General features: G+C 39.1%; 1 protein-coding gene across 1 annotated transcript; it reads left to right on the top strand.

Moving 5' to 3' along the window:
- The first annotated feature begins 3,946 nt into the window (after positions 1–3,946).
- Positions 3,947–20,185, top strand: AZI2 (5-azacytidine induced 2). The gene is made up of 8 exons (XM_053466216.1): positions 3,947–4,215; positions 6,770–6,999; positions 7,487–7,639; positions 9,809–9,908; positions 11,628–11,770; positions 13,618–13,679; positions 18,249–18,373; positions 19,656–20,185. Exons 2-8 carry the CDS (start codon positions 6,775–6,777, stop codon positions 20,054–20,056), a joined length of 1,209 nt encoding a protein of 402 aa, XP_053322191.1. The 5' UTR covers positions 3,947–4,215; positions 6,770–6,774; the 3' UTR covers positions 20,057–20,185.
- Positions 20,186–21,752: the final 1,567 nt, after the last annotated feature.

The raw sequence follows: 21,752 nt of genomic DNA, 5'->3' as shown, positions 1-21,752 counted from the left end.
GCCTAGTCAGCTGACTCCAGCAACCAATCAGCAGCCGGCACAGGTTCCCCTCTCCCTGATTGGTCGGCCCTGGTCAGGTGACACCACCCACCAATCAGGAGGCTAGGGCTGAGGGGCAGCCCCTGATTGGCTGAGCCTAGTCAGCTGACTCCAGCAACCAATCAGCAGCCGGCACAGGTTCCCCTCTCCCTGATTGGTCGGCCCTGGTCAGGTGACACCACCCACCAATCAGGAGGCTAGGGCTGAGGGGCAGCCCCTGATTGGCTGAGCCTAGTCAGCTGACTCCAGCAACCAATCAGCAGCCGGCACAGGTTCCCCTCTCCCTGATTGGTCGGCCCTGGTCAGGTGACACCACCCACCAATCAGGAGGCTAGGGCTGAGGGGCAGCCCCTGATTGGCTGAGCCTAGTCAGCTGACTCCAGCAACCAATCAGCAGCCGGCACAGGTTCCCCTCTCCCTGATTGGTCGGCCCTGGTCAGGTGACACCACCCACCAATCAGGAGGCTAGGGCTGAGGGGCAGCCCCTGATTGGCTGAGCCTAGTCAGCTGACTCCAGCAACCAATCAGCAGCCGGCACAGGTTCCCCTCTCCCTGATTGGTCGGCCCTGGTCAGGTGACACCACCCACCAATCAGGAGGCTAGGGAATCTCAATATGCATAAGCTTGGAGAAAATACCTGAAATTCATTTAACAAATCACAGGAGGGATGATTGTTTCAAAAAAGGAGAAATGGTTAAACAAGGTCATAATCTGAAACTAGTGAGTTAGAGGCTCAAATGTAATGTAAAGAAGCTTTACTCCGAGAGTGGTAGAGAAATGGAACAGCCTCCCAGCAGAAGCGGTAGAGACTAATAAAGTGAGGGAATGTTAGCTTCAAAGACACAACACAAAAGGGATTGAACAGGACACGTTAAAGCTATGGAAAGAAGAAGAACTACTCATGATAAGTGAAGGAAAAGACATTACTATTATTTGAGACGATAGGGTCTGAGACACCTTGTGCCTTCAGTAACAGCAAAGGTGGAGGCGGGAAAAAAAAAACTAAAACACAAAAGAATAGGGCCAATGGCAATATAAAAACAGAGACAGGGGAAATACTGTACAAAGATAAGCCCTGGCCTGGACACATCCTACTGCAACCACAGCACCTGGATTTCTCAAAGAAAATGAACAACAAAAGAACCAAGGGCTGCAAGTGATGCTTAAATCCCCCCCCGGGTCTCAATCCCAATGCCTGGTTGGCTGGTGGAGTCCGTTGACCAGGTTCAGCCAATCACAATGTGGGGATGTATGGTGGGATAAATATACAATGCAGGGGTAATTTTTAAGCTGATTTTGTATGGCCTGTGAATGATGATAAAAATATCCAAATGTGGGGAAAATGGCTAATGCTAACAGAGTGACCCAAATCCCTTTGACTAAATCATTCAATTTAAATGCATGAACTGGGTGGCTTGTGTTTTGGTCTACCTGGTTGCTAATAGCTTTTTTCTCCCTCACCAACCAACAAAAACAGGACAATGTAGAGGAGAGCTGAAAGAGAATTCAAGATAGACCACAAAGGAATCAAACCCACAACCTTAAGCACTCTAGCTTAGCTCCTTAACCATTACGCTCCATAGCCACATGGGAGAGATAGAACACTAGATGGCTTATGTTTTGGTCTATGTGCGTCATTAAAAACAAAAAAAAACCACAACGGACACAGTTAGATCCCAGTGGAATCGAACTCAGAACCTCAAGACAACAAGTCCAACACCTTACCCATTAGGCTACAGAGACTGGACATGGGGGGGGTCTTGAGAAAAACAATCCTTTAGTTTTTTACAGTCCTTTAGCTGGCCTGACTTCCAAACAAACACATTAAATCAACTAAAGAATGGTGGCTTTTAGGGGCCGAGACAAGATGGCTTAAATTTTGGTCTATGTGGTGATCCACGTCAAAAATAAGCCTTAGGGAATTGAACCAAGAACCTCACGAATCACCTAAACCTAAACTAACACCTAAACCAAAAGGCTACAGAGAGAAGCACCTTCCAGTATCTCTGACTTGGAGCTGTGGTTAAGGTGTTGGCCTTCCATCCTGCTGCTCGTGAGTTCAAATCCGGCTGGGAAGTGCCGGCAGGGGAGGCTGTCTGAGCGTATCAGGGAGTAGGATGCAGGTCCCCTGCACTGCTGCCGGGGATCTGTATCCTGACCCCGCTGCCTGCCCGGGACTGCATGTCCCGGGCGTCGGGCGCTAGACCCCGAATATAGGCCGCACCCCCACTTTAAAGACTTAAAGTGGGGGAAAAAAGTGCGGCCTATGTTCGGGCCAATACGGTAATTTGGCAATTACAATGTATAGCAAAGTCAAGGAGTTTAAATCATGTCTCTGGCGCAGACTTGCTTCTGATATTGAGGTGGTCTGTTATAGCAACAATCCACAAATAGCCAGGACTATTTTGCCCAGAGCTGCAAATTCACTCAAGTTAAACCCCTATGTTTGCTTTTGTACAACAGTCCACAAATCCTCACACTGGAAGAGGGAAAGCAGAAGGCTTAACCAAGCTGGTTCACTAACCAAATTAGCATTTTCTATAGCCTCCCTTTAAAGGTACAGGCAGTGACAACTACATCACCGGGACCACTGGAGCGAGCCCACGCCAGGACCATGCCAAGCGGTCGCTGAAAACTTCACGAGCGACCGCTCGGCGCCCGGCCTGCCCGGGACTTAAATTGAAACATCATTTTTCTTGTTTGTTTTAACTTTATTTAACAACCTCCATGTTAAATAACGTTAAAACAACTTTATTTAATATGGAGGATGTTAAAAAAAAACAAAACAAAACAAAAAACCGATGCTTTAATTTAACTCCCGGGCCAGCGCCCCTGTTGCCATGGCGCCCTGTGCGGCCGCACAGGTCGCACACCCCTAAGGCCGGCCCTGATCCCAATATCTTGGTTTTATGTTAATATGTGTTTTGCTGGATATATCCAGCCCTGTGTGTCTAAAATAAATCAGTCTTCGTTTGGTTTTACCCTACAGGGAGTCTCGACTAGTGACTGGGGAACCGGGGAAAGTGTGTTGTCCCAGGATAAAGGAGCACAAGTTAGCGGAGGTAGTCGGTCGGACTAGCCAGCTCCGTGACAACTAGTAATATAAACAATTTGCCAGGAGTCCCCCTTTAAGCATATTTCCTCCTTACCCTTCCTGGTTTCAGCAAAAGTGAGGTGGCAAATGAGACAGACGTCTCTCGCTTCAATGACTCCAGAATGCAAATAGAGGTTGGATAATAACACTAAGATCCAGATCCCCCGCATCGCTGCAATGGACCTGGATTCTCCTCTCTGACAGCCGGCGGGCGTCTGTGCGATGTGCGCAGACATCCTTTGCTACTGTCCTCCACTTCCTCCAGGGCTTCTATGATGGAGCAGCAGCTGACATGACCTTCCTGTGCTCCACCATAGGAGCCCCGGCCGGGCGTCTGTGTGATATGCGCAGACAACTTCCGCTGGTACTGGCAGCAGAGGTTGTCTACACGCAGATGCTCACCGGCTGCCCCTACTAGACACCAAGGAGTGTGGAGCATGGGGGTAAGTGGGGGGGGGCATATCTGGGGGTATAAAGCATATCAGGGGCAGGGTGTACATTTTACCCTGGGGTAATTACCTCACTGCAAGGCATCTCTTGGGAGTGCAAACTATTCTCTATAGTGCCTTCAGGGGAAAAAAACTATTTGAGTAACTAAACTGCTCTAATCATATAATAACAATTGTACTTATGTATACACTAAGGATCAGGTTTGATTTATGCTGACAAGCGTGTAATTCATTGTCTAATCAGTAATATTCATTAGAAAGCACTCATCACACAGTACACTATAACCCTAACTACTTCAGAACGTGCAGTAAAAATGAAATCGAGGCTTGGAACGCTGCAGTTCAGTGACGTCACTGGATCGAGGTTCTCCAGCTTTTCGGCCGCTGACTGGTGTTTTTACATCCCCATATGTGCCCAGACCGCGATGGGGAGAGGTAGTAGCTGGCCTGATTCCTCTACCCAGCACCAGCCGCTTTCTCTCATGCCAGGGGGCAGCGAGGCTTGGGCAAGCACAGGCTAGAAACAAAACCAAAAGCAACGTTTGTGTCCGGAAGCGGGGTAGCTCCGCCCACTCCGACTCACCAAGAACTGCCAGGCCATCAGGTGGAAGTCCTGCTTGGATCAAGAGACAGGTATTTAGGAGGCATGTAAGGGGTAACTAGGCTTGCGAGGGGCAAATGAAGAGGGGGTTTTTGAGTGAGTAGTAGACAAACATACATTCAGGGCTTGTAGGGGGAATGCAGTTGGTTGTTTTGAGTTTTGTGTTGGATTAAGAGTCCATAAAATAAGGTCCCTGATCAGTGCTGTTTTATTGCCCAAGTGCTGGTCCCGTTTGCTTTACTTAAGTTTCAGGGAGCTGTTAAGAACCTGTCAGTCAGAAAGGAGATGTTTGGGCCAAGTAAAGAGAAGTCTGTGACCATGTAACCTGGCAGGGCAGAAGCTCATTAACTACCTGATACCCCTTATCTATAATATGAAAGCAAGAAGCAGTAACTATATACACTATAGATTTAACTGAGTCCCCGCTGAAGCACAGGTCAATATCTGTTTCTTCCGATCTTCTCGTGTTCGTGGATGGTCATCCAAACCACACGTACTGGTGGGACCCCAATCAAAAGCATTAGGTTTGCGCCATGGATTGATTTCTGGCATTCATCTCTGGTATATTCATTAAAGGCACTGTTGTGGTTTCAACTCCCTCGTTAGTGATGGCCCTTTATTATGAATATTATGAGGGCTAACACTTTTCCCTATCAAGAAGGGCTGAGCTGGCCCTTTATAGTGTATAAGTAATTAATTTCACCGCTGTAACTATATCTTTAAAAAGAGTCAACTAAGCTCTTGCTACAGCAGAAGCTCACTGAGGTTGGACCTCCATAATGTATATTGGAATATAAAACCTGAAGTGCAACTCTCCCTTTAATGAATAAACCCCTCTGTCTGAAAGGACCATTTTCAACCAGAAGTAATAAACGCTGCTTTCATTTCCTGGTATCTGTAAGTCGGGTAGGATATGTACTGAGTCACCGCTGAAGAAGTCATTAAGCATTGTGTTGAAGACTGTAAATAAGTTAGCGAGGCCATTGTTGTATTACAATAGGCAATTGCTGTACAAACAAAAATTCCTGCTTGGAAAAAAACTCTAGTTTTCAAGTTAATAAAAGTTACCAGTTTAATTAAAATTATACACATGTAATAGCTGAGATGTATATAACAAATCGGCCTGGGTCAAGTGCAATTCGGTCAACCGTGTCACCTCAGCCCTCATATGCCCACCATTCTTGCCAGGAACTTTGTGTAAAAGTATCATAAGGCTAGATGGCATGATCACAGGCAGGGTTCTCAACTCCTGTTGTGTCTGTTTGTTATGTATGTGTTAACTGCCCCATTTAAATTGGACAGAGCTGCGTATTTTGTTGGCGCTTAATAAAAAATAAAAAAAAAAAAAAAAAAAAAGGATAATAATAATAAAATTAATAATATAACAGGTCATGAACTGTATGACTCGGGTAGGGTGAATATGTTAGAAAAGTATTTTATTTTTATAATATACTTTTTAAGCTCCACTATGACATTGTACATTGTATTTATTTACTTTTTATTTGATGTGTTGTTGTGTATTACCTTGTTTTAATCACTTTAAAATATATATATATATATATATATATATATATATATATATATTAGTTGCATAATTATCTGTTGCTAGTATTAATATTACATTAACACTTTACATAAATACTTTATCCTGTGGTGGCAGTTATCAAGACATAACCCATAGAAATCAGTAGGTAATTATAGAAAAATATATATTCACCATAATTGAGTTGGGGAATAATCATGGTGATGGTTATAAGGAAGTCTGAAAGCTCCTCACAAACATATCTGGGAACTTTCCGGGTTTGACCCGGAGATTGCCGGGTGAAGCTCCGTTCTCCGGGTCAAGAGCCGAATCCTCTGGGTTGCGGGAGCGGGGTCTTGGCACGCCCCGCTCCCCACCCATTATCTCCTGAATTAGGGGTGTTTCAAGGGAAGGCTCTGGGTAGCGGGAGGCCAAAAGTTCACAGGTATGCTCGCAAAGTGCTAACGTTTTTCTGTAATTACCGGCTGGTTTCCAGTTTTAGGACTAATATGCCTATAGAGGGCCTGAAACCTTGAGTTTTTCATAGGCTTCAGTCCTTACCATGTATGAATTCTATCGTATCCTACATGTCACACAGGACAGCTAGTGTAAATAAGCAATTGAAACACAACCATCTCCTGATCTTAAAACAAGAAGGGATGTTATACATTACCGAGCACATTCGTACAGCTAGATTGTTTAAATTCAAGGGAACACGTTCATATTACAGGGCAAAAATCATAACGTAGAGGCGGCTCAACTATGTACAGTATCTCCAGGGTCTGCCTTGCTGTATCTTGAGATGAGATCTAAATTGGAGGTATATTTTACATTTAAAGATAAATGTAATGCTGTCGTGCCTCAACGTCTAATGTATTGCAGCATACGTTTTGTGAGGCTTCACATTAGGCAAGTGGACAGTACCGCGTCTTACTTAGAACTCTCAATATATTATTGCTGAGGAAGATTTTGGCAATACCTACCAAGATAGTAGTTGTTTTTTGTATGTGTAGCTGAATAATTTCAAGACTGTCCAAAATGAAATGTTTTATTTTTTGTTTCAGTTGTCATGGACCCCACCATAGATGATGACATCTGTATTTTGGCCCATGAGAAAGAGGACTGCGTCTCAAAACAAGAGCAACCGGTTCCCTTTTCTTCGTCTTCTGAGGAGACATCTGTTGCCTCGCATTTTGCACTTGTTACGGCATATGAAGACATTAAGAAACGCCTGAAGGACACTGAAAAGGAGAATTATTCCCTAAAGAAAAGATTAAGGCAACTGGAAGAAAGGGTATGTGCCGCAGCTAAGAGCTTGCCACGCTGCTGTGATTATTATAGATTTTTCCTCATTTGGTATCATGATATAAATAAAATGTAACTCTTAATAATAAAATAACTGATTTTGTTAGCCGGCCATCCTACAAATACAACTAAATGTTGGTGGAACTAAATGTATTAAAGATTTGTTTTTTAACCTTCATGGAACATTTTTTGTGGCGTCTACTGATTATGTAACAAAAGGGTTAAATATAATATTCTTACTAAATGCTAGGCTATACATGCAAATGGTATCAAAAGAAAGCCCTGTATTAAAAATATATATATATATAACAATTTTGAGAGAAAAAAAAGGTTCCTTATACATGTATTTTGTACTGTGGTAGGAGTACCATAAGCTAGTCATAATATCCATAAGTCTAGATACTGACCTAGTTCTTGTTACCAGTGGTTTCTTCTATACAGTTGTATTTATCACTTCATTTTTTTCAAACTTTTAGCTCTGTAGAAGCCAAGAAGAAGAACAAGGTGCAGTCGACTATAAACAAGCAGATAAAGGGTGGGTTGGAGGCAAACAAGTGAGCAAAGCTTACAGTGCCTACCGCGAGATTTGCATTGAGCGTGACAAACTGAGAAGCAAGCTGGACATGGTGGTATGTGGAATAAATCTTTTATACGGCTTTGCATTTACTTTATTTTTTTCTTCCAGATTGCTCTGAACTTTTGAACTGACATATTTTTGTAGCCAAAGGGAAACAGGAAAGATTTTTTTTATTATTAAAAAAAATGTTCTAGAATAGTTAAATTTGATTGCTAAGAGAGCTCCAATGAGCCTATACTTATTACTGAAATAATATTTTGAAAAGCTGTATATATATATTATAAACATTTCCCCACCTTGTTGCTATCATTTAAAGTGATACAAATACAACCAAGCTAGTAAGGAAGATGTGGTGAGGTACATGCTATGTACCGTCATGGTGAGAAGCCATTTGTCTGATCTTGTCATGCAAAACGTTGCATGAGGAAGTGAAAATGTAGTTTATTTTCTTCGGCCACATTGTGCCATAAATGTTATCTGGAAACCTGGCCACACTCCACCATAAAGTTAGCTGACCATGAAGAACATCCAAGAAGGGCATCTTCAAAGGATGCCAGATGTCCTGACCAGGTTGCTGTAAAATCTTACAGGAGATGAGGCATTTGGGTCACACAGGGGACGCAGCACCTAGCATCTTCATTTGAGAAATATCGTTACTTTACCATGGCAGAATCGTAACGTGGAGATGTTCTGTGTGCGGACTGTCTGACATCGAGATTGATGGAAAACATGGCAGGGGGGAAATTACAATGGGTCACCTCACTAACAGGTAGATAGATGTTTGGTACTTGTATGCTTGTGATGAACCCAGTACCCAATGTACCATAGCAACAGAATATGATGTATTAAAATATCAGACAGGAGCTTGCTTCCAGCTGTACGACCCAGTTCATAGGGAGCGTCGTAAAGTGGCTGGACTACAACCCCCCTCACCACATGACACCAAATGGGCGGCCCCCCATTGATTTCATCGTTCGGCGATCATATGTTAGGAAGACCTATATATATATATATATATATATATATATATATATATATATATATATATATATATATATAGCGCGCCACTTTATTAGATACACCTCGCTACCGGTTTGAACTGCCTTCATTCTTTGTGGCATACTTTCTACAAGGTGCTGAAAACCTTCCTCAGAGGTTTTGGTCCATATGTACATGATGGCATCACGCAGTTGCTGCAGATTTGTCGGCTGCACATGATGCGAATCTCCCATTCCACCACATCTAAAAGGTGCTCTACTGGATTGAGATCTGGTGACTGTGGAGACCATTGGAGTACAGTGAACTTATTGACATGTTCAAGAAACCAGTTTGAGATGATGTGAGATTTGTGACATGGTGCATTATCCTGCTGGAAGTAGCCATCAGAAGATGGGTACACAGTAGTCATAATGGGATGACCACCGTCACATTTAAACAATGCTCAATTGGTACTAAGGGGCCCAAAGTGTGCCAAAAAATGTCCCCCACACCATGACACCACCAGCCTGAACCAGGATAGATCCATACTTTCGTGTGTTTACGCCAAAGTCGGATCCTGCCCTCTGAATGTCGCAGCTGGAATCGAGACTCATCAGACCAGGCAACGTTCTTCCAGTCTTTCATTGTCCATTTGTGGTGAGCCTTTGCAAATTGTAGCCTCAGTTTCCTGTTCTTAGCTGGCAGGAGTGGTACCCAGTGTGGTCTTCTGCTGCTATAGCCCATCTGCTTCAAGGCTCGATGTGTTGTGCGTTCAGAGATGGTATTCTGTATACCTTGGTTGTAACGAGTGGTTATTTGAGTTATTGTTGCCTTTCTGTCATCTCAAACCAGTCTGCCCATTCCCCTATGGCCTCAACAAGGCATTTTCATCCACACAACCTCCACTCACTGGATATTTTCTCTTTTTCGGACCATTCTCTGTAAACCCTAGAGATGGTTCTACGTGAAAATCCCAGTAAATCAGCAGATTCTGAAAGACCAGCCTGTCTGTCATCAACAACGATGCCACATTCACTGTCACTTAAATCTCCTTTCTTCCCCATTATAATGCTCGGTTTGAACTTCAGCAAGTTGTCTTGGCCTAAATGCATTAAGTTGCTGCCATGTGGCTGATTAGCTATTTGTGTTAAGAAGCAATTGAACATGTATACCTAATAGAGTGGTCAGTTAGTGTATATCTGCATAAGTTGATTTGTTAATAATCAATGATTTTATTGTGCAGGAGAAGGAGAAACTTAAATCTACTAAAGCTCTGAATGACCAGCTGCAATCCAAAGAAGTAGAGTTGCTACAAGTGAAAACGGAGCTGGAAACCCATCAAGGTAAGTCTAGTCTCAGTCCCTTCTGGAAATCAGTAATTGGAAGCCATGACCTACATCTCAGATTCATGATGTTGTCCGACACTTGCTAAAGGAGGAAGCTGCATTATGCATGAGATGTCCGCATTTAGGTTTCTGTTCAAGCTGTTTAGCCATTTTTTTTTTTAGTTTCGATTCTGGCACTTATTATTTTTATAGTTGGTGGCTGTGTCCTCTTGCTGCGCTGAAGCCTTAGTGGCCAACTGCATTATTGAATGGCCACACTGAAATATAAACAACTCAGGCTACCCTTTGCTTTCAGCAAGTACACAAGGGCACAGGTTAATAGATGCTGTGGTGCTTTCTGTATTAAATCTGTACCCCCACAACAGCGCTTTAACTCCACTGTAAGTACCAAAAAAGGTTTTGAAGTATCTGTATAATAATCTGTGCATTCAAATGTCTTTCGGAGTAGCTAATAGACATTGGGCCACGGTTACAAAAGCTGATATGCTGTTATCATAGAAGTAATATGCGTATGTTTAAAAAAGGACTTAAGGATACATTTTGAATTTTAAAGCCTTCAAAATGTCCTTTCAAACCTCAGAAATCCTGGTTTTCAGAATCTAGGTTGAAAAGAATAATGCAACAAAGTCCTAAGAAACAGTGAATTACTAAGCACCTCTCTTGCTCGCTTTTATCAGTGAATCTCCGTCATTTAAATTCACACTTGTATGTAAGGTAACGCGTCTGAATGTTTAATAGGCATGTCAAATAAAGTGAACTCAAATAACAGACAAAATGCTGCACACAATACAGTATAGAAAGAATACTTTATTTGGAAATCCTCTGTTTCACATGTTTTTCTTTGTATAAACAAATAAAATAAATATAATATCCATAGTGCAGTGTTCCTTCTAAATCTTTCAAATGATATATATACAATTTTATTCCCACCATGGATGTAAAAAAAGTTTATTATTTGAGTATTTGAATTAAATGTTTTAATTTGGAAGCGCTTGTTTAAATGTATATTTCAGCAATATAATATTGGTGTTTTGCTGATGTGTACATTTATGATTAAGTGTGCTTGGTATCATTTTTTATTTATTTATGTAAAAAAAAACTGATGACTCGTTTCGGCATTGGTTAATTTGATATTACCTTCTTGATGAGGGAGGTGGCAGCGCATTTTATATGATGCCGCTATTGATGATGATGGGACGGCACTAATGAGCTTATACTGCAAGAGTTGCTGAGCGGACCCTTCATAATTAAAGTTGACGAGATAACATTCAAGAAAACCACCCCACCTTAGCTGTGCATGATGCAGGGCCAGTTCAGCTGTTCTTCCATGATAAGCTCCTCGGGGTTGGCCTTTTGATAATACATAGTGGAATCGGAGTTGAAAGTTTCCACACTTCTGCAAACTCATTGTGTACTGAATACACCACATACCGTGACCATCATCCTGTGGTTTTGGTGAGGTGTGTCTGTAACACCTTCAGATCTCTCCACCGTAATGACAGTAAAGCTTAAGTTTCGCTTAAGATTATGTTTTGTAAAGGGTTGATCTCTTCTGCAATGTCACAAGTATGAATAAATTAGTTTTACAGCCTAGATATTTTTTTGGCTAGCAAATAAATTAAAAACCTGTTTTTTTTTTTTTTGTTTTTTTTTAATTGTTCACTTCTGTTTGTTACACCAAAAGTAAAGTGTTGAATTGACTTTTTTTTTTAACAGTGATGAAAAGCTTAAGCAAAACTCCTAGTGACTGGGAGATAGAAAAACTGAACAGCGAGTTGAAAATGCGGTCGCTGGAGCAAGAAGTCAAATTGCTCCAGGAAGAATCCAGGAACCTTAAAGCAGAACTTCAAAGGACAAAGGTAATTGTGCATGTTTGAGAAATGTGCAGTAAAAGCTCGATGTGCATAAAACCGTTTACGGTCCTCTCCGATTCAAGCAGATGCTCTTTATGGATGAATTCATTTTAAGTTGTGCAATTAGTCTCAGCAAACCCCTTTTAATGGCTGAGTTATACAAATTATACTGCGATGGCAGTAGGTAAATGGAACAGGTAGCAGAAGTGGTAGAGGCTAATAATGTAATAATAAACATGCATGATATGGGCATGCAGCTGTCCTGGGTATAAGACAGAAGTGGGCCAACTAGACTTTTGCCGAGTGGTTCTTCTCTGTTGCCAAGATATATGCTTTTGTGTTAACATACGGGTCTGATAGGAGAGTAATGTGACCCAGGGATGCTTGATTAAACAATAGCAGATTAGTTCCACTATTGACCATATTGTGGCGTTATGCATTAAAGTGTCTATCATAAAAGTAGTCCAGTTGTAGCACAACTGACGTCTCTCTGTATGACATGTTACCCCTAAAGAGTTTTGCATCGTTTGCACCACTATAGAAAAAAAAAGTTCGTTTTCTTAGCTGCTCTGTGTAGTCAGATCAAGCTTTGAAAATGAAAGGTCTCAACACTGCTATGGAATCTGTGGGTGCCATATAAATAAAATGTACTTATTACACTTAACTCTTATTTATATAGCGCCAACAATTTACGCAGCGCTTAGTACAATACATAAATTCGAGGGGCCTGACAAGACGAGAATTGAAAGACTAAGACAAACCGATACATTAGGTGGAGAGAGCCCTGCTCACAAGCTTACAATCTTGAGGGAATGGGGTGACAAACATAAGGCACAGAGAAAGGGTGAGAGGTAGTGTGTGTGTGAGGGGGTATAAGGCACAGAGAAAGGGTGAGAGGTAGTGTGGGGGTTGTATCAATGACAAGGAAGTTCTAGCAGCTAAGACGGTGCGGCTTCTCTGAAGAAGTGAGTTTTTAGATGTTTCTTGAATGTCGGAGGGAGGGTGAATGCTGAAGGTTCAGGGGAAGTAGATTCCAGAGATATGGGGCAGCCACATATTTATTATTATTATTATTGTTTTATATAGCGCCATCAAATTGCGTAGCGCTGTACAGTGGGTAGACAGGACATAACAAGTAGTATGTAACATAAATTGACTTACAGAGACAACAGGTGAGGAGGGCCCGGCTCAAGCGAGCTTACAATCTCTAGTGCAGCGACCTCATACTCTAAATTGACAAAGAAGGGTTTTCACTATATTAATGTAAAGGGTTTGTCATATTATTATAGGTGTGTCATTCATTTGCAGGGTTTCACAAACGAATTGTCTTTAGAGGTATGCGACCTTTTAAAATTAAATGCAGAAGTGCGTGTATCACCTTTGGCCACTAGATGGTGCCAAAGACAATCATATAACATGCTGCTTTAGCATACTCTCGTAATATCCTAAAATAATCGTGCAACACGAGAACTGTGGTGTGTATAGTTTACCCTCAGCCTTTAAAGATATAATGGGCAATGAAAAGTTTATCAACTTTTTATAGTAGAAAAAAACCCTGTTATCTCTGTGCATAAATCACACAGGCTCCAGTTTATTGGTATAGAGATGGGCAGCGTTCGGTACTTAAGCTTCAGCAGCTGAATGTATTCCCATATATTCCCAATTCCTATATTCTCGTCCAGCTTTTTCTAACCATGCAGTAGCTTGAGTGCCAAAAAACATATCTGGTATCTGTGTGAATATCTGCGCATGCACTCGAAAAAGATGTACGATTTCTCACTTGCTTATTTTGTGCAAGAAAAAAAAACGGCACTTTTGGTTTATAAAATGTAAGTTTGCTTGTTATTTTGTAGGAAGCAAATCTGGAGAAAACTCTGACTACCTATGGATGCAGCCAAGGCAATGAAACTGAAAGGTAAGTAAAATTCTGATTTGCTATTCCGAGACAAATACATAGTTTGGGATCTTTTTTCTTAGTAAAGTGAGGGCATTAGCACAGATTCCACCCTAGCTGATTCAGAGCTTGGCCTGTTATGGGGAAAACATCCTTCTCTACTTTACCTGTCTGTTTTATATAATAAATGAATGTTTGCAAAATAAACAGCAACATAGATGCAAGCTGGCCATACATGTTTAAATTCCTTCTTCTTCACAAAAAACAATCATTTCATTATGAATTATATGGGGCAAGCCAAGCTCTTCCTATGGCAGAGGCCATTCTTACTGCGTGGTCAATTTGACAAACCCCAGAGACAGCATTTTAAATGCCAAAGTGTATGTTTGAGCATTCTGTTTTTCCAGTTTCGATGCTGACCCTGCGGAAACCATAAGATAGTGTTGTACAAACCCTGCTGGGGTCTCTGATTATCCTCCTGTCATTGATCACACAAGGTTAGGGGGACATCAAGTGGCTGTCATAATGATCAGATGGTCAGGAGTGATCTGATCATCATCATCAGCCCAGTGTGTGGGTGTGGGTGTGTGTGGGTGTGGGTGTTAATACATTTTTCACATATATGATATGGTTTCAAATAAAAGCTCAATTGATTAGCTTAATTGATCAGTGATTTGGGTGTTTCCGTTCTGAATACCCAAGGAGGATATGCATCTACCCGATATGTCTTCGTTGAACCAAAAAAATCAACGAAAGCATTATTTTGCATTTATCAAATGCTCTGACTGCCCCAATTTGCTGGAATAATAGTCTCTCAATTTTTGTCTGATACACGTTGGTGTCGAATGTGACTGAAAAACGTTTAGGGAATTTGTACGGCTTCCTTTATTGAACGGTGTAAACTCTCAGTAAAGTACTTTTGTACCATTAACCAAAGATTACAGCGATATAATAAGTATTTTTCCTCTACGTGCATTTTAGCAGTTAAGCAATGACAATAACTCCACTGCACTTTTCCCTTGTATATAAGCCACCCGTCCCCCCCCCAGAATCTGTATGGGTATATAAGTACCGCTTAGCAACCATTTCATTTAGGCTAGTATTTCCATAGAGAGAAGAGAGAATGTGCGGTTCTTGCTAAACAGACTGGAACTTTTTTTTTTATAATGTGCTTTGACATCAATAGATTACACGCTGTTTAAATTATCTAAGCCAGAACCTTACATGAACTCATGCAGCGCTCCTGGTTTTCTTATTTTTTTAAAAGTTAAAGATTTGTAATGCGAGTAGAGCTGCTTTAGCACAGGGTGGATATTCTTACTTCTTTTTTAATACACCGTGTGCTTTGGTGTTAATTCCCGTATCACAGTATATACCCGTATTACCCTGACAATATGGCAGCCTTTACTTTCAAATGCCCCTGTTGAGCTGTGTGTGTATTGCATTAAGGAAATAAACACAAAGTACTATCTGGATGGTACATAAATCCAATATATACCCATATAAATCAGGACTCGCCAGGTTCTTACCTTTTACATGTGGTGTGACCTGTTTGGTGGGGAGCAATACCCAGGCTTCCTTCCAACACATAAATCCATATTCAACTAGACTTAGCAAGTACAAATGTGATTAAGAAGTCCACAACACTTGACTCCTTCATCATAACAAGATCCGGCATAACCTGTAAAGGCATTCAATATAACCTACATAATATATTATGGCTATGGCGTAATAAGAAAGAAAACAAAAAACTATATTTCACAAAACTGATTTCTCAGATACACAAAACAGATTCAACCTCCCTGTCTTTTTTTTACTCTTCCTATTGGATATTATTGCATATATTACATGTGCTGATTTTGTTTCTTATAGTATATATATATATATAAAAAAAACCCCAAAACATATTTTTGCGATAAACAAAATGTACTTGATTAGCGTGCGTATGGCAAACTATAGATCCACAATATCGTAAGCTCACAGAGGAGCCTTTTCTGAAGCATACAATTTAACAAAAATTACAAAATATATATGTATATATTTTTTAATTCATATTCTCACTTCGTTAGTAAAACTATGTTGCACTCTTTTTTTTCATCGATTGCCCTTTTCTATTATTCTTTTAACATTGTGCTTACCAACGTAGGATGAATGATGTCCACTAGGGGGAGAACAAGGACTTCAAATTGTTCTTTTTTTTTTTTTGTGAAGGTAGAAATAAATGAAGGGAGTCGATTAGACTGGCAAGAACTTTTATCCTTTATATTTGACTGCAGTCTGCTTTAAAAATTAAATAAAAGTGCTGAAACATTTGCTCACCTCTCAACGCACGGGGGTAAACTACGTAATTACACTCATGTAGGTCTATGCAGTAATCTAAAAAAAAATTATATAAAAAGTAAATGTTTGCTTGTCCGTTTGGTATTTTTTGCTAATTGTCTGGAATGCCAGTTACAATTTAAACGTATCAACTGCTTAAATTTTTTTTAAAATGTTAATTCAAAACGTTTATTTCTGCAATTTTATAGTTAGACAATATGCACCTGACCCAGTCTATTCTTATTGTCTGTTTGCCATCCTATTACAAATGTGTCACTTTTTAGTATTAACTTAAGAGAACAGTATATATAGGAGTGATGTAGTGTTATTATCTTTCATGTCGTAGTCCGTGCCTGAAGCTAAATCTCTTAATAGTTATCCCTAAGCGCCTAAGGCTTGCTAGGATTACTGGGAATTGTAACGTAACACGACCTGGATGTTGAAACCTGAATTAAATGATATAAATTACAGTACAACACACTGGCTACTATCTCCCTCCAGGTATTGCCTGTATGGATAATATACTATATAAATATAGCGTATATTATATATCCGTTTCTCTATGTGATCTGGGACTTCACTCAGATCTCTCTTATGCATTATGGCATCAGGATCACACTTCTAAAATGTGTGTGTTCATTTTTTTGTTATCGTTGTAGCATGAAATTTTTTTTTTTTTTTCCTTCTCTTTTTTTCAAATCTGAAATTTTGCATTCATTTTTTTATGTTATTAATTGCCCAGTTTACCAATACTGTGATTTATATATTACTGTATGGAAAGGTTTTTACATATACATATACATTTTTTTTTTTTTTAGCCCATTTTAAGTTATATCCTGAATTTGTACATGCATTCCTGGATGATCTTTTTGAATAGAGGAAGTATACTAATCCAAACGTTTATTTTTTTATTTTTTATTATATATATATATATATATATATATATATATATATATATATATATATATATATATATATATATATATATGTGTGTGTGTACTAACCCAGTGCTACTTAACCTGGTGTTAATATATAATTCATATGTCATAACCAATAAAAATATCAACAACAATACATCATATTCATGTAGTCTGCAGTATAGCATTACAAAGCTTATTCGATCGACTTACAGGATCGCATAAGCAAATATGTATTATTTGAAAACACAAGATTATAATTTGATAGGGCAAACGCTATAGAATACTCTTTATTATATATATATATATATATATATATATATATATACACAGGAGTATATATATCTCTTGCTTGGAGTCTGTATGGTCCGCTAATATTCATTCCATTTAGGACCAATTTTTAGTTATGCATTTCATGGGGATTTCTAACAAGTGCATTTGCATGCAGGGTTGAAGTTTTTAAAAACATAGCTGAGTTTTTAGGTTTCTGTTTTGTAGACATTTCTTACGCTGCATATAACAAAAGAAAACTAATGGTGACACCCGTGTACTTGCCGCAATCAGGCAAACAAATGCCTGGGCATTCCCTTTTACTAATTAGGCAAGTGTTTTAGAGCTGTAGTTATCACGTATTTCGAGCAAGCATGACTACAACTAGTTTTTTTTTTTTTTTTTTTATCCTTAAATGCGTCATCTTACAGTATGGAATATACTATTACAGATGTATTTACTAAGGCTCCTCTTATTTCAAAAGATGAATATTTCTAAGCATTTAGCAAGCTCAGATACCTAGGGACAGTCTACGTTTGCTAAGCACGATAGCCCGTTGTACAGCAGAGTAGCGTGTCGGCGCACTAATGAAGGTAGTATTCATTTTCCCTACAATTTATATAGTAACAGATTTGTATAATAATATTTTTATGAACAATTTAGTGATTGTTGTTCCCCTTATTGCTTCAACAGGCTGATACTTTCGTAGTTTTTTTAAAAACTATATATATATATATATATATATATAATATATTCAGCACATCACGGGTTGACATGCTGTGTCCTTAAATTGTTTAGGAAAATGTTGGGGCGTTTTAGTTAAATATGTTAAAATGTAGCAAAAATTTTTTGCTGTAATTATCAGTTGATTTTTACTTATCGACAAAAAAATGATACAAGGGAGTGTTATGTCTGATTGCTTTCTAAAACACGAAGCTCAGGTTTTTTTTTCTTTTTTTTTTTTTTTTTTTTTTTTCTCGTTTCTGCCTTCCCTAAAATTGGAAATGAACACAAAATCCGATGCCACTGGGCAGCACATTAAACCCTTTTTTTTTTTTGTCGTCTTGCTGTTCTTTATTTTCAGCGAGAGCAATGCACAGCAAGCATACTGGGAGCTGAAGAAGGAAATGTCTAATTTACATGTAGTGACTGAAGTACAAGCCGAGGTGCTAAGAAAGCTGAAAGGAACCATCGCAGCGACCAGGAAAGGCAAGTCACGGTGGCTGCCGTAAAAAAGACTGCTCTAAACCTCAGATCCAAGCAAAAAGCCATTTAAAGAGCAAGCAGCTATCATATCTCATCAGAATCTCGCTGCTTGCAGCTGATACGCCTGAGTATATTAGAGCAGCAGCCTACACGCTTTCTGGTTTGGCTTCTGTCTCATACTGGTCAACTTCACACATAAAGGTGTTGCTGATGTGTATTTTCTGTATTGCTGTATTCTCTTCCCCTTGTGGCTTTTTTTTTCTCAGCCTGCTTAAGTGTACAAGGCAGAGGTGTTAACAGTTTATTTGTATTTGACCTTTTACTGGATCTGCCGTGTATAGAAAAGAAAAAAACAAAAACAATGCAATGCAGTCATTTCGCTTACAAAATGCTTACTTTCGTTATGGTCTCTTTCAAAATTATTTGTACCCTGGATAATCAGAGTCTCGTTTTCTTTTTAGATTTTCTCAGAACCAAAAAAAGTTGCTCTTGATATAACAAGGGCAGGATTTTTTTCTGTTAGGTTTTCTACTAAGTAGGTAATAATTTCCTTAGTAATAAATCTAAAAAAACAAATCTAAGAAATATTTGCTTTAATTAAATTACCAGTACTTTTTAGTTCACACAAGTGAAGATATATTTTATTAATCAAAACAATGACCTATTGGGTCGGTGTCTTAGCACAAAATGCTAGTTTTGCTCTAGATAAATATTTTATATAATGATATATAACTAATATATTTAATATGTTTATATCTAAACAAGAGTGACCATATAACATTCTAGACATTTCTAGTTTATTTCTTATCTTAATAGTTTTACTTAATTGAAGTTGAATACCAACTGGGATTGGCCCAAGGTATTTTGCATTATATTTTATGGTACTTGGGTTATATAAAATAGAATTCTATCATTGTTTCTTTTAAATGCTTTATTGACACTGAAGGTAGAAATTGATTTTAACTTTAAGAGACATACCCGTCTCCATTGAAAAATCAAAGTATTGTGTGTGTGTGTGTGTCATTTGATATCAAAGCAGTAATTCCAATTGACTATTATCAAGCATATCTGAGCACTAGTGATATCAATGACACATATTTTATGTTCAGAAAAAAACCCTTGACCACAATAGCTTTTAATGTATATTTTTTCTGGCATCATCTTTAGAACAAAATGTATTGATTATGAGTTGACCTTCCATGTTGGCGTTGTGTTACCGTAGATACAAGAACATTCTGATGGCTTTCCCAATAAGACTCGTAGTAATTCCTTTTTATTTTTGCAGCTTCTGAAAGTGCACCTGTGCAGTGTCAAGAGGACTTGGTGAAAAACTGCAGTAAACTACATTTATCTGCTACTAACGTAAATTCAGAAAAAGTGCCTTTGGTCTTACCAAACAAACAGAGGTTAAGCAGTGTCCCCACCATGCTTTATCCACCTGAAGACACGGACATTCGGCATGGAAAGACTGATGGCGCACAATGGGCCGATGAAAGATTGTTTGCGGTAGACGGAACAGACTGTGGAGACGACGATTTTTTCCCAAAGTCATCTCTCGAAGAGAACTCCTGGGTAATACCTAGCCCCCCAAAGCCCAGTGAAACATTGTTTTGGGAATCTAAAGGCAATTCCTCTACAGGGAATGTAGCACATTATTATAATCACAACTATTCCTTTAACAGCTAAGAAAAATCACAAGTGAATTATCTAGACAAAATATTCAGGTGTAAATTATTGTCTGGTGACTACTTCAAAGATAAATACAAGATATTTCCCATAAGAATATGGTATTACATCCCTGGTTTATCATATATATATTTTACAACAGATGTTAAATTGTTGAGGTTGGATGCGTAGTTTTGTTAATGTTGATTTGATTTTAGGAGCTTTTTCATTTCTGCATAGGAAATCGAGAAGGCTGGTTACAAAGTGTCTCATTTGATGGAATGAATCAAATTTGAGTTTGTAAAGACATTTTCAGATAGTAAGGGCTGAGTTGGGTGTAGTTTCACCTGCCTTCATTCACTGTGCAGTATAGAAGGTCAACTCTGCCCTACTTGGTGGAGATTCTGATAAGGTCTCTTATACCATCGTACTGTGGCAATTCTAAACAAAGCTCTGTTAGCTTCCTCGAGTGCTCGGTGAGAATCTAATAAAGCCCTTTATACTTTGTAGTTACTGCTATAAGGTTATTTTTGGTCTTCATTTAATCTGTATTTTTCCTTTTGCATTATTAGTCGTTGGGTCATTCTGAAACAAGTAACAGCTACCTTCAAACAGGAAGAGGATTGTTGTGATTTGGTTTACCTCTTACTATTGATCTTACCTATTGATCAGCAGTTCTGTAATGTGGAGAACATTTTGAGTATTAAACTCAACATCTCACAACAGTTGTGGAGTTTAGTTTTCCAAAATTACCTGTAGAAAAGTCATAACTCAAAAGGGGGGGCACAGTGAGTGTAGCTAAGGACCACCTTAGATACTTTATGTGCATTTACAACTTCTTTACTTCACGTGTCAATGTTTTAAAACGGGTTTAAAATGCAATGTTGCACCTGGGATGACTGATGATTTTAGGCGAAGACTGTTATGCAAAGTGATCGAATTAAGTATGAACAACCAGTGTGTTATGTTAATGTAGTATACACTGTTGTTTCTTTTAATGTTAGATGGAATTGCTAAAAAGTATTACTCTCTCAGGTTTTACTGGGAGAATATTTAAAGGGGCTCTATCATGCGTATACGACTTTTATCACCATACCATCAAACCTGTCTGTATGCTGTGTAAATTTTTTTTCCACTCATCGAATGGCATTTATTAAATATGATTTCCACTTGCCTACTGTGGGGCAACGCATTCTTCTGTCTTTCTGCACCACCAATAATTTTGATGATGTAAAATCTGCTATTCCTATACCTCTGATTTGTGTTTTCACCATGGACTGTGACAAATGCCTTTTTTTTTGTTTGTTTTGTTTTGTTTGTTTTTCTTTTCTGAAAATAGCTCCTTAGCTTGAGGCACCTTTAATACTATACCCACTGACCAATCAGTGGAAAGTATGTCCCTTACATTGAGTGTATGTAAGACTGACTGGGGAAAGAAAGCATTCAACGCTCAAGCTCTCCTGAACATTTCCAATAGAACCTCAACGTTTAATATCCAGGACCATAAAAAAAACAAGGTTATTCGTGGCTGCAATTGTTCGCCTTTCCCCTGACAAAGCTTATGGCCAGTTATGGAAAAACATGCAGCTTTTTTTTTTTTTTTTTTTTCTTTTTTTGCAGAGTTTAACGGGATCATAATTTTTTTTTTTTTAGTCGCCCCTCTGCTCTCTTTGGTCTTTTTACTTGTTCTCTTTTGTGTTTTAGCTCAGCTTTTACG

Source organism: Spea bombifrons, chromosome 5 (genome assembly GCF_027358695.1).
Source record: "Spea bombifrons isolate aSpeBom1 chromosome 5, aSpeBom1.2.pri, whole genome shotgun sequence".
NCBI lineage: Eukaryota > Metazoa > Chordata > Amphibia > Anura > Pelobatidae > Spea > Spea bombifrons.
Note: the sequence above shows the minus strand (reverse complement) of the source record. Positions and strands in the feature narration are given on the sequence as shown.

Excerpts from the sequence above, each read along its gene's own strand:
- AZI2 (XM_053466216.1), top strand. The coding sequence starts at position 6,775 with ATGGACCCCACCATAGATGATGACATCTGTATTTTGGCCCATGAGAAA. Across the intron at positions 7,000-7,486 it reads TAAGGCAACTGGAAGAAAGG|CTCTGTAGAAGCCAAGAAGA; the intron begins GTATGTGCCGCA and ends TCAAACTTTTAG. Across the intron at positions 7,640-9,808 it reads GAAGCAAGCTGGACATGGTG|GAGAAGGAGAAACTTAAATC; the intron begins GTATGTGGAATA and ends TTTATTGTGCAG.